This window comes from Perissodus microlepis, chromosome 6, assembly GCF_051167445.1.
Source record: "Perissodus microlepis isolate ML-2025 ecotype Zambia chromosome 6, ASM5116744v1, whole genome shotgun sequence".
Lineage (NCBI taxonomy): Eukaryota > Metazoa > Chordata > Actinopteri > Cichliformes > Cichlidae > Perissodus > Perissodus microlepis.
In genome coordinates this window covers 36,321,502-36,334,671 of record NC_140466.1, presented here as the reverse complement: position 1 = coordinate 36,334,671, position 13,170 = coordinate 36,321,502, and the positions used below count along the sequence as shown (strand labels likewise).

The 13,170-nt window shown below is 42.0% G+C and overlaps 1 protein-coding gene across 1 annotated transcript in view; it reads left to right on the top strand.

Annotated features, from left to right (window-relative positions):
• The window catches only part of LOC146386109 (B-cell receptor CD22-like), a 52,260-nt gene that overhangs the window by 4,661 nt on the left and 34,429 nt on the right, over positions 1-13,170 (top strand). Inside the window, exon 5 of the mRNA XM_084930097.1 lies at positions 402-662. Coding sequence (XP_084786223.1) covers positions 402-662 — 261 coding nt within the window. The remainder of the gene's footprint in view (positions 1-401; positions 663-13,170) is intronic.

The window sequence follows — 13,170 nt, the reverse complement described above, 5'->3', positions numbered from 1 at the left end:
GATCTGCATAAAGGTAGGAAAAAACTGTTACAAAACAACTATTTAACTAACACACTAGGCCCTCATTTTACACAAGTCTGCGAATCTATGCAGGAATAAATTTAGCAGGAGAGTATTTAGTGTGCTGGAATCAATTTTAAGTAAATACTGTGGAAACAGTAAAGTACAGGATTTCCAGTGGCACACTCAGTCTCAGTTTATTTAGTTATTGGGCAAAACAACATCAGTGGATTTCTAGAAATAATATGTTGTCCTTTATGACAAAGTAATAGAACATTATTCTGTAACATGATTCATGGCTTAAGGGTCATCATTTGCTTTTATGAGTTACACACACTAAGCAAATATTTGCCTTGCTATATTTGTTAGTGTAATAAAAGGCTTTATAAACTGTCCTCCAGATGCTCCAAAGCTTCCCTCTGTGTCAGTGAGTCCCTCTGCTGAGATAGTGGAGGGCAGTTCAGTCACTCTGACCTGTAGCAGTGATGCTAACCCAGCAGCTAATTACACCTGGTACAAGGAGAATGAAGCACTGCCTCTAGGACCAGAGAGCAGTCATCATTTCACCTCCATCAGCTCTGAGGACAGAGGAAACTACTTCTGCAAATCAGAGAATCAGCATGGACAGATCAACTCATCATATGTCTTTATAAATGTTCAGTGTAAGTATTCTTCATTCTCCAAAGGCTTCTCTATACTTTGCATGCTAATATAAATGAGTAATCTGTATAATTTCCCAGATGCTCCAAAACTTCCCTCTGTGTCAGTGACTCCGTCTGGAGAGATAGCAGAAGGCAGTTCAGTGACTCTGACCTGTAGCAGTGATGCTAACCCAGCAGCTAATTACACCTGGTACAAGGAGAAAGAAGACTCACCAAAGGCACATGGACAAACCTTCACCATTGACAAGTTTAGTCCTGCACACAGTGGGGCTTACCAGTGTAAAGTCCAGAACAACAGAGGACATCATAGCGTGACCTTTCTCTTGGCTGTTGTACGGTTAAGTGGGAATGGCACTGGTACGCTCTTTTTCTTACTGAAAATCAAGTTGTTGCCAATCAAATGCTTTACAGATGGTATTGCATGGTAGATCAGAGTACACTTGTCTGCATTCATAATTCCAAATACTGCGACAAAATCCTGAACAACACTGGCTGAAAAGCCACCCCAAACTACCACAGAGCCTCCATCGTATTTTAAAGACAGCTTTAAGGCCCTTTCACATAGGACGCTGCATGCCGATTGCTGCGGTCTGAAACGCTCTTATTTCTATTGCTTGTGCTGTGCAAATTCAGTTCCCCATTATAGCACGGCATTCGTGGAAGCAAGAAGTAATTGCGCATACCAGTTGAACTTTCACAGCTGCGTGCTGTGACGTACATTCGTGTGACCATTAGAAATAAATCCTACTGTGCTAGGTTCATGCACACAACCACACAATGAAGGAAAACATTCTGTACATACCAAGTTCAATGAACTTTTTTGACACAAGTTTCAAAATGAGAATCAGAATACTCTATTGATCCCTAGGGAAAATTATGTGGGTTACAGTGCTCCAGTAAAAACAGTAACAAAAAGACAATACAAGAAATAAGAAACAGCACAATTTATACATATATATCCGACATAGCAAAATTAGTATGGTGCCGATCTGGCCCACACAGTGTGCTTACATATGGCCCAGACACCACAAAGAATGACGGCCCTTTGGTGGCCCAGATCTGGTTTGCCAGAGGTGTCCCACACATGGGCGAGCACAAGGCCAGTTGCAGACACACTGGTGGTCCTGTGCTGGCCCATGTGTGTGGATTACCTCTGGCAAACCTGATCTGGGCCACCAAAGGGCCGTCATTCTTTGCAGTATGTGAGCTATATCGAGCCAGATGTGGCATGCCATCACACAGACAGTGCCATCTATGCCAGCCCTGGCCCATATCTGGATGACATACATCTTATCATGCCAGAAGTCAGCCAGCAGTGCCAGCTTGATACCAGATCCAGGCCAGACCTGTGGGACACATACACATAAGTCACTTACTAATAAATATCTGAATAAGAAAGAAGAGCATGTGCAAAAAGGGTGTAGCTATTGCAGTGTATACAGTGTGTTAGGTGGGGGAGTTGTACAGGGACATGGCCACAGGCAGGAATGATTTCCTGTGTCATTCAGTGGTGTTTTTTGGTAATCTCAGTCTCTCACTGAACGTGCTCCTGTGGCTAGCCAGCATGTCATGGAGTGAGTGGGAGGAATTATCTAACATTGTCTTTATCTTGGAGAACATTCGCCTCTCCGACACCACCTTAAGACAGTCCAGCTCCATCCCCACAACATTGCTGGCCTTGTGGATCCATATATTGAGTCTGTTAGCATCAACAACTCTCAATCTGCTCCCCCAGCATGCATAGCAGGCATAGAGGATAGCAGTGGCAACAACAGACTAGTAGAACATCCTGAGCATTGTTTGACAGATGTTGAAGGACCTCAGCCGCCTCAAAAAATAGAGACGACCCTGACCATTCCTGTAAAGTGCAGTAGTGTTTTTAGCCCAGTCCAGTATATTGTCTATGTGTTATGTATGTATCATCCACAATGTCAACATTGAGCCCCTGGATTGAAACAGGGGTCAAGTATTTTTCTGGCAGGAGACTAGGATAAAACAGAAACACTGAGACTCGGATACATAGACTTGACACAGGGACCAGTGAATAAAGACAGGAAAGACTGAACTTGTTAAATGGAACACAGGGAGGCATGATAACAGTAACGTACAGACCTAAGACCATAAAATACAAACACTGTGCATAACGGAATGACAATAAAGAACCAAAACCTGGAACATGAACTTAGCCATATAATAATAAAACCCTGAATGACAATACATATCAAATACAGAACTATAATATAAAGATAAAAAAAAAAAACTTGCTAAACATTCCCAAAACTCAAAACCCTTGGTCACAGACGCAGGACCATGACAGACTTGATCATTGCTGTTGCAGTCTGAATCCAGTTTGAATCCCCACACTGAAGCTGAAAGAGGACAGGGTTTGGAGAAAAGTAGGTGGGCAAAGGTGTAGGATTTCCAGCTAAGTTCTGAAAATATGTATATTTATTTGATCCATTATTAGGTAGCTACTTTGGAAGGAAACAGTTCTTCCATTGAGTGTTGCAAAAGTACACGTATTCATGAGTTATACAAGGTGAAACTTGGCTTTACACTTACTCTGAAGGGCAGTAACACTTTGTTATTCTATGGTGCCAGAAGTTGGAAACATAATATATAACAGTATATGTAACAGAGTTTTCATGTTATCCCCCTTACTCAGAAATGTGGAAAATCATTGCTGGAACAGTGATTGGCATTCTTCTTGTTGTCATACTCATGTGGATTTTATTATCGATATGGTGAGTATGATATCATTTAAATTATTTTACTTAAAGCTTTTCAGTTAGTTTAAGCAATCTAAACCTTTATTTCTTCCTCCAACTAGGAAAAAGCAGATCCCCAGAAAGCTCCCTGAGCCTACAGAGAGCCCAGGCACAAGTGCACAGGTCAGGAAGATCAATACATGTACAAAAGGTGGTTTCACATTTCGCAGTCTAAAGCTGAAAGGCTACCGTAGTCAGTTACAGATGGAAAGTATCAGAATTTGCTTAGAAAACTGACTGATGATTCATGAGAACTGTATCAGGCTTAGGCTCACAGTTGTACTGAGAATCACAAATGTGTCATGTCTGCAGAAGCAACCAGTAGAGCAGAAGTGCAACCTTCAGTATGCCAGCATTCAGTTTTCTAAAAAGCAGACAGATCCTCTTTATTCCAACATCAACCCAGCTCAGGCCCAGAAGCACAAGAAAGAAGAAGAAGAGGAAAACAAAATCCATTATGCTACTGTCAAGTTTGCCAGTGCCAGTAGAGCACCAAGGTAAGCAACACATAGACATTATCATTGCTGTAGGATAAAGTTTTGTTTTTGAGAGGAACTTGCCAGGGCAGTCATGCATCACCATTTCTTCTTTTGTTTTCATAGATTTGAACATTTAATATCACACGATATACACATCAGATTTCCTCGCCCTGTAAAGCATTAAAAATGAAAAATTTGCCAGAACATTCAAATTTTTTCTAGAAAACTGGAGCGTTCATTGAATCTTCTGGCAATTACAAAAAGAAATTAAAGGTCATTTTGCAGATGAGTTTTAATTTGTGCAACGTTTTTGTGTAACATATTACTCATAATTTGCTCATCTTAAACAAAAACATACAAGAGGATCAGGGTTTAAAATTTTGCTGTATGAGGTAGTGTATCATATATCAAATATGATGGGCTCAGTGTTGCAGGGAGAGTATTTCACTTCCACTTCTGCAAACGATCTGTTTGTCTGTGTATTCATCTGTATTTTTGTTTTCATGCTTAATGTAATCCTGTTCATGCAGTCTAAAACATGTTGAGTAGATAATGAGTTGGTTGTCAGCCCAGTCATGTTGGGTTTTTTTTCCCTCCCTAGTTATTTGCCTATGATTCCACTGAACACATTCAAACCATAAGACTTATTTGCCTGTCTACTTTGCCTTGCATTAATTCCTAGGCAAAATAAATAGTCATGAGACTTAGCCATTGAGGTTGAGTCTGAAAGCCAATTCCATGTTAAAGTATCAAGTTTTAAATCAGAAATAAACATGGCTTTGGGGGTGGGCGGGTTATACAGCATGCAGAGGATGGTCTGTGTATTCAAACCCACCTCTGGCGCTGGTGCCCTACCCTCAATTTTAAATGCATATAGACACTGAGGGTTTTCGGGATGAGCCGTGCTGCTCTCTGGTAGGAAGCACCATGTTTTAAATGCACTTTAGAACAGCATGCAGCAACACTACATATGAGCGGGCGGAGGGAGGTTTGGGGTCTTCACTCACCTCCATTCTCTGTTGACCGCCGGGGCTGGGAGGTATTGGCCGTCCAATTGGCGTTCAGGATGCGGGGCGTCCCTGCTACTGCAGATATAGGGGTGGTCTGCTTGCCTCCACCCCAGGGAAAAGGGTTACATCTCATGGGTCTAGGTGTGGTTTGCCTCTCTTGGAGAAAGGATACCTGCACCTGAGGTATAGAGTATGTTTGGGGAGTGTGATTGTGTGTACAGTGTCTATTTGTGTCTGTCTCCATGTCGGGTGAGTACTTGTTTATGTGCATATGAGGGAATGCACATTTGTGTCTGTGTGCGCCTGTTCGTCGGTGTCTATATGTCAGGTCAGGTATCAGACGCCGCCTCTCTGGGAACATCTCAGGTCCTCCAAGGTATGGAGGCCTATCTCCCCTACCTGCCGGTTGCTGATGCCCTCAGACGTCGGTGCGTTGGTGGTTCTTGGTGTCTGGGGCTGGGCACTCATGTATGTACCAGCTCACTCCTGGTGGCCGCTTGGCGGGGCCTGACAACTGTGGCCCAGTTGGGCCCCTTCGGGGATTAGGGGGCCCTCAGGCCTCTGTCCTCTGGGCCTGGGGCTCGGTCCTCTCTGGTACTGCTGGCTGCCAGCAGTGCCCGCGAACACGTCACTGCAGCCCCGTCTGGCTGCTGGGTGACCCTGCGTCTGAGGCTCTCTTCAGCTCTTCCCAGGCGGGTGGCACTGTTGCCCCTCTGATGGTCATCCTTGGGTTCTCGTACTCTGGGGCCTCAATCTCCCCCATACCTGCTTCATGCCCTGAGGGACGGGGCTATGGCTCCCCACACTCCCTAGCAGATCATTACATGGAGAAACCTTTTGAATACAAGCGTGCTGATCCACACAGGCGTGCACACGGGTGTTCTCTGTTCATAGACACAAACTACACCTTTCTTGCCTGCTACTTCAAAGCACATTGTGTGCTGCACAATAACATTTAATATTTAGTATCTACTGTTATTTACTGTTAGCTAGTTTATTGTGATGGTGTTGTGTTTATAATGTTGCTCTCTTTTTTTGTTTGTTTTTTCTTCTCTCGACAGGTGATCCAGATGATTTTTTTATTCAACCCCTTTCTCACTATCTCTTCTCCCCTCTGTTTTTCTTTCTCTCATTCTTTCTTTCTCCCTGTCCTATCCCCAAGTCATGCCTGTCCCATCTGTAACAACTGAAAATAAAATAAATACATAACAATAATAATAATAATAAAGGTCAATCAAATGGACCAATATGTCAAGACCATAATGAGCCACTTGGTAAATTAAACCCGCTAGACATCTTTCTTGGCCTTTACACAATAATTCTGATGAAGAAAGAAAGAAAGAAAGAAAGTCAAAAGTAGTTTAGTTTGTCTGGGAAATTCGGTTCCAAAAAAGCACAGCACCGACAGAAGTTATAGAGTTACAGAATATTATATATATATACACACACATATATAAATACAAAGACATATATAGATAAAAATATACAAAGGGGATAAATAGAATAAATAGGAATAAAATAAAAATAAAAATACAAGTGGATTGCACATTTCAAGTATGGAGTCTATTGCACCGTTGACTATTAACAAAAAGTATTGCACAAAAGGTAATTGCACAGTGAGGTGAAGAGGCACTACAGCTTAGTTGTTCCCCCCTCCTTTGTCCTCCTGTTTCCCCTCCCTCTCCCCTCCAGAGAGGAGTTAAACAGTTTGATGGCGTGCGGGACAAAGTCACTGTAAACTATTTAAGATTCCAATAATAACTAGTTACCTTGTTTAGCATGAATGTACAATCAGGATAACTGGCCAGCCGATGTTATAAACAAACAAGTAAATACATGCATACATACACACAAAAAGACTAACAGTGTGAATGCATAACTTAAACAGTTATTGACACTATTTTTAATATTTGATTTATTTTAATTTATATATCCTTTCCCTTCAGTAACAGAAACCAAAAAACTGAGGAGGATCCAGCTACACTGTACAACAGCGTCAACAAAGCACTCCAAAAATATATGAACCAGAATTAGAAACTGCAATGCAGAAACCAACCCACTCTGTTTTTGTTATGATACACGGTACAAGGCAGTGCATTGAGGATGCCAAACTTTGCTTCACTTATTTGGAAGCGAAGAAAAATTCTGCAGATACACTGTGTCGCCATAAGTATTCACTCACCCATCCAAATCAGTGAATTCCAGTGTTCCCATCACATCCATGTCCACAGGTGTGTAAAATCAAGCAGCTAGGCATGCAGACTGCTTCTAAAAAAAACCTGTGCAACAAGTCCACTCATGAAATTCCCTAGTAAATATTCCACAGTCAACTGTTAGTGGTATTATAAAAAAGTGGAAGTCACTGGGAATGACAGCAACTCAGCCACAAAGTGAGAGCAGAGGTAAAAGTGATAGTAAAGTGGGGCCAGTGGATGCTGAATTGCATAGTGCTCAGAGGTCACCAGCTTTTTCTAGAGAGTCAATCGCTACAGACCTTCAAACTTCATGTGGCCTTAAGATTAGTTCTAAAACAGTGCACAGAGAATCTCATGGAATGGGTTTCCATGGATGAGCAGCTGCATTCAAACATTACATCACCAAGTGCAATGCAAAGTGTTTGATGAAGTGCTGTAAAGCACACCACCACTGGACTCTAGAGCAGTGAAGATTTGTTCTCTGGAGTGACAAATCATGCTTTATTGAAGAACTTAACTAGCTGCACAGTCAAGTCCTACACTGTCCTCACCCCAGTAGAACAGGGGTCTCCAACCTTTTTTACACCACAGACCAGTTTAATGTCAGACAATATTGTCACGGCCCGGCCTTTAAGGTGTCGCAGGCAAATACAACAAAATAAAATGATATGACCAAGACAAAAACTGTGGTGTTTTGTAAATATAACAATAAACACAAATTCACTGTGTAATTGTGTAACTTTATTAGCAGCGTCCTCCTGAAATGCACCAACAAGAGTAGCATCCTCCTCTCTGCCCCTTAATGCTCTCTGGTCGCTATGGTAATATGTGAACATTTCTTTCAAAATAAGACACATAACTACAACACGGGAAAAGACCCAGGGAAACCGAATTAATGATAAAAACCCTGACAACCATAAATTTCACATCCGAGCCTCAACTCTTGCAGCCCGGTACCAGTCTGTGGCCCGGGGGTTGGGGACCGCTGCAGTAGAACAACTTTGCGATGAATTAGAGAGGAGACTGTGAGGCAGGCCTTCTCACCAGCATCAGTAGTGTTGGTCAAGTTACTTGAAAAAAGTAATCAGTAACTAATTACTGATTACTTCCCCAAAAAAGTAATCCCATTACTTTACTGATTACTTATTATTACTTATCCGGTACAAAAAGGGCTTAGAGAACGTCATGGCTGATACCCTCTCTAGGTCATGAATCAAACATTTCATTTGGGGTTAAATGTTTGATTTTTGGGTGGGGGGAAATGTTATGATCTAATGTTGGCAGTGTTTGTTTTATGTGTGACTCCTCCCACCAGAGGATGGCTGTGGGTTTTTTCCCCTCTCTCTTAGGAGGTGGATACCTGGGCATGCCTGATGAGTAGTTGGGTGGAGTTTCTTCCTGTCCTTGGATTGGATAATTGGCTAATCACCTCCAGTACTTAACTACCGGATGACAGCCACCTGGCCCCCTCTCTCCTAACCTCCACCATCCAACAAAGAACCTGTGTTTTTGATTCGTTGCTGTGTAGAGTGTCTTTGCCAAATTAATTTGCAAGTATAACCTTGTGTGTGTGTGGCGTTAGTACCTCCATTTTGTAAATAGCTGTAAATTAGTGATGGCCAAATGAAGCTTTCTGAAGCATTGAAGCTTGTATTGAAAAACGGTTCATTACTCGAAGCTTTTAAACAAAGTCCTCTCTGGTGACATCTGGTGGCCAGAAATATGAGGAGCAGCTTGAATCCACAAAATAAAACCAACTGCTTCATAATGATTGCCCACTCTACAGAGTGGAATTCTGTCTGATATTGGGCCGCTGTTGTGTTGCTTTGAACATGTATTTTTCGGTGGTTAAAAAAATGTGGTTTATTTGTTTAATAAATAATTTTGACCAGTAAACTCTCCTTGTTTAAACATGCACCATGGTTTGGTCTTTCTTTGCTTGAGACTTCTTGATGTTGGTAAATACAATAATTGAAAAATATCACATTACATATAATATACATATGATAATGTACAACACATTATGGAGTCTGCTTCTGCTGTGAGGTCCTGCCTCCATGCACTTATGCAATTAACCGCTAGACGGGTATATTTATAAATAATATTATATTAGGGAAATTTTCCAAGACATATTTTTGACCTGGGGGTAGAATTGATTGTGAACTGGAAAGGGGAAATGCTTATGAACTTGCAAATTAAAAACATGATGCATTTAAAGTAGCCCTTTTTCATTTTTATTTAAGAAGAGAATTTGTTCTGGTGTGCGATGGCCGAACCTGTTCCTTTTCATGGAGATAATTTCTCCTGCCTTAAGGAAAATCCCTTCACATGGCACAGAAGAGGCTGGAGTGCAGAGAAACTGGCAGAGATGCAGTTATACAGTCTACCTGGGCCCCACAAACTATCAGATAAAGAGAATAAATAAATTCAATTGCTGCACATTTGGCAGACTAGCAGTTTAAGATTAATTAAACAATAAAATATATATTTTTACAACATTACATGTAAAGAGTCAAGTGGAAGTTTTTCTAAAGTTATTTAATGATATTTATATTATGGAAGCAGATTTTTGACATTTTACCTTTTTCCCGTTTTCAGATATAATAAACACGCACAAAACAAAAGCAAACAGCCAGAACACAAAGCTGGAAAACCCACCCGATTGACAAAAATCAACTCAAAATTCTCCCACACAACAGAGCCTCCTCTATTCCTCGCTGGCTCCAAATCTCTCAGTGGAATGATCAGTGGTTCGCTATCTGTCACCATCAAAACACTCCACAAATCCCGCGAATGATTCATTTCCTTATAAACCATTGACTCAGACACCGAAGCAGTTAGGTTCTAAATGAAGCTTCGGACGTCACTGATCACGTGACTCTGGCCAAACGAATCAAGCTTCGACACAGTGCTTCTGAAGCAATGTGTTGATTTTTTTGACACACACACTGGAGCTTCAGCTGCAAGCGGGCCATCACTACTGTAAATAGTTTTGTCAAGTAGCAATCGTGTATTTTGTTCACCTTGTTTATATATTCTTCACTGCAGCAGCCTAGTAGGCGTGAGAAGCCATTTTTGTTGATTGAGTTTTCTCCTGTTTTTCATTTAGAAAGTTAGGTAAGTGAATTGTCTTTTGTTTGGTTTTCATTTGAATAGGAAAGCATAGGGACCATTAGGGAGTTTTGTTTGTTATTTTTGGCACTGCTCACTGCTGAAGAAAATAAATGGCTGCTTAGCACTTTAAAAAGATATTGTTGTTTGTGTTCTTGCTTTGGTGGAGCAGAAGTGGGCCAACTTCTTGTTGGGTTCAATACTCGCCTAGACTAAGAACGTAACATTAATTGGGGGCTCGTCCATTCTTTTCTTTTCTTTTTTCTTGTTGGGTTCTTTTGGTGAGTGGGCTCTTTCGTTCGTTGTTCATTGCCATTGTCGCAGGTGGGTTACCTGTGTTCTGGGTTAGCTCTGCTTTTTCTGGTTGGCAGTTTTTTCTTGTGTGGCAGGGTGTGTGTGTTAGTATGGAATTTAAATTGGAGGATTTCACTTTAGGCCCAACTGAAGAAAAGTTGGACAGATGTAAAAAGGATGACCTCATTCTTATTGCCAATTTCTTTGATGTGACTGTGCCATTGAATGCAAAGAAAAAAGAGCTTAAAGAGCTCCTGTGTATTAAACTGCATGAAAGGGGGTTGTTTGGTGAGCCAGGTCCTGCAGAGGGCGTCAAGCTGGGAGCTGTTGCTGGTATTCCTGCCCCACTGAAAAATCTCCCTTCTCAACCTGGCCCTTCTGCGGAAGAGCTGCAGTTAACGCTGCGCATAAAGGAAGTGGAGTTAAAAAAGCAGCAGTTGGAGGTGGAAGCTATGCACTTAAGGGTGAGGGCTCTGGAGATAGAGAGGGGAGCCTCTGTATCTGCCAGTCCTCCTACACCTCGGTCAGCTCCACAGTCACCATCCCCGCAGTCACCATCCCCGCAGTCACCATCCCCTAAGCCAGAAGACAGCTTTGATGTAAGTAGGCACATCAAATTAGTCCCAGCATTTAGAGAAACTGAGGTAGACTCTTATTTCACAGTGTTTGAGCGCATTGCAGGTGCACTACACTGGCCAAAGAATGTATGGTCTCTTTTACTTCAATGCAAATTGGTGGGGAAAGCTCAAGAGGTATGCACAGCTCTTTCACTTGAGGACAGTTTGGATGGACTATGACATTTTGAAAGCTGCTGTCCTGTGTGCATACGAGCTTGTGCCAGAGGCTTATAGGCAAAGATTTAGGAATGTGAAAAAATCTGCCACCCAGACTTATGTGGAGTTTGCCAGAGAAAAGAAAACTCTGTTTGATAAATGGTGTCACGCTACAAAAGTAAAAACCTTAGATGACTTGCGTGAGTTGGTGTTGTTAGAAGAGTTCAAAAGTCAACTCCCAGAAAAAGTGGTAACCTACTTAAACGAACAGAAGGTTACAACTCTTGCCGCTGCTGCTGTACAGGCTGATGAGTTTGTGTTGACACACAAAGGGGTGTTTTCATCTCCTGTTCACAGCCCACCGACCTCTGTTAGCCCCAAAATCTGGTCGAACACCTGTCGTACCACCACCTCATCCATTGAAAATAGAAAGTGTTATTATTGCCATGAGCAGGGACACCTCATTGCTGTTTGTCCCATTCTCAAAAGAAAGGAACAGACCAGGAAGGGTAAATCTCCCTCTCCAGTAAACCTTCTACAGACTAAACCTCATACCTTATAAGATGTGACTGTAATTCAAAGTGATAAAGTAGATGAAGAGTTCAAGCCTTTGTGTCAAAAGGTTTTGTTTCATTGATGGGAGAAGAAAAGAGGGTTCCTGTTAGTATTTTGCGGGACACTGGTGCAAAGCAGTCACTCATTCGTGAGGGTGTCTTACCGTTCTCAGCTCAATCCTATTGTTGTGCCAATGTGTTAGCGTGGGGAGTTAGAATGTGTGTAATGCGTGTGCCTTTGCACTTTGTACAGCTCTCGTCTCAGTTTGTGTCGGGTGAGGTTAAACTTGGTGTGCGACCCCAGTTACCGGTTGCAGGCATTGACATCATCCTTGGAAACGATCTAGCTGGCTGCAAAGTTTTTCCGTTGCCTGAGGTAGTCGAAACACCCATTGCAGACACTAGTGGTTTTGATCTTGCCGCACCAAACTCTGTTCCTTTATTTCCTGTGTGTGCTGTGACCCGTGCGCAGGCATGCAAACATGGAGACTTGGTGGATCTTAGCGACTCTTTCCTAAGTGATTCAGATCCAACAAGCACGCCACCCAAATTTGAAAGTACCCCTGTTTCAGTAGAGCTTCAGCCTGATGAGGAAGCTATGACACTCTCAGTAGATAAAGACAAGCTTATAGAAGCCCAGAAAAATTATGAAAGCTTGTCATCCTGTTGGGCTTATGTGAAGGAACCTAAGTGTAGGAAATCTGCGTCTTACCTCATTGAGGATGGGGTGCTGATGCGCTACTGGACTCCCAGTTCTGGCTGCACACATGAGGGAGTGCAGCAAATTGTTGTTCCGCAGTCATTTCGTTCCCAGGTCCTAAGCTTAGCACATGACCACATCATGTCCGGTCACTTGGGAATCACAAAAACATACAACAGTGTCCTCCGTTACTACTTCTGGGGTCCGTTCTTCGTACCTCGCTAAGTAAGTTAGCTGGATTTGATTGTTGACGATTTCGCGTGATCTTGGATCGTTCGGTTCTCCGAAGCTCATCCGGGACTTGCTGTCATAGCAACAGATCCGTAAGGGTAAACCTGCTTGGGAGCAGGCTTACTTTATGTAAACAGGATTAGATCGCGGCCACTCAGGTATGTCCGCTTCATTTATACGAAAGCAACAGCGATATTTTTCCACTGTTTTTCCATAAATAAATATTATCAATGTAACTAAAGATAATGCAGTATTTGATTCTTTTATTGATTTCATACAGATACATACAGGTCATTTCCTAAAAAAAGGGAAATGTACTATTAATCATTCTATTTAATGTATTTGATTATTTCAGATGTAATTCATATTTTAGAGTAGTAATCGTAAATTACT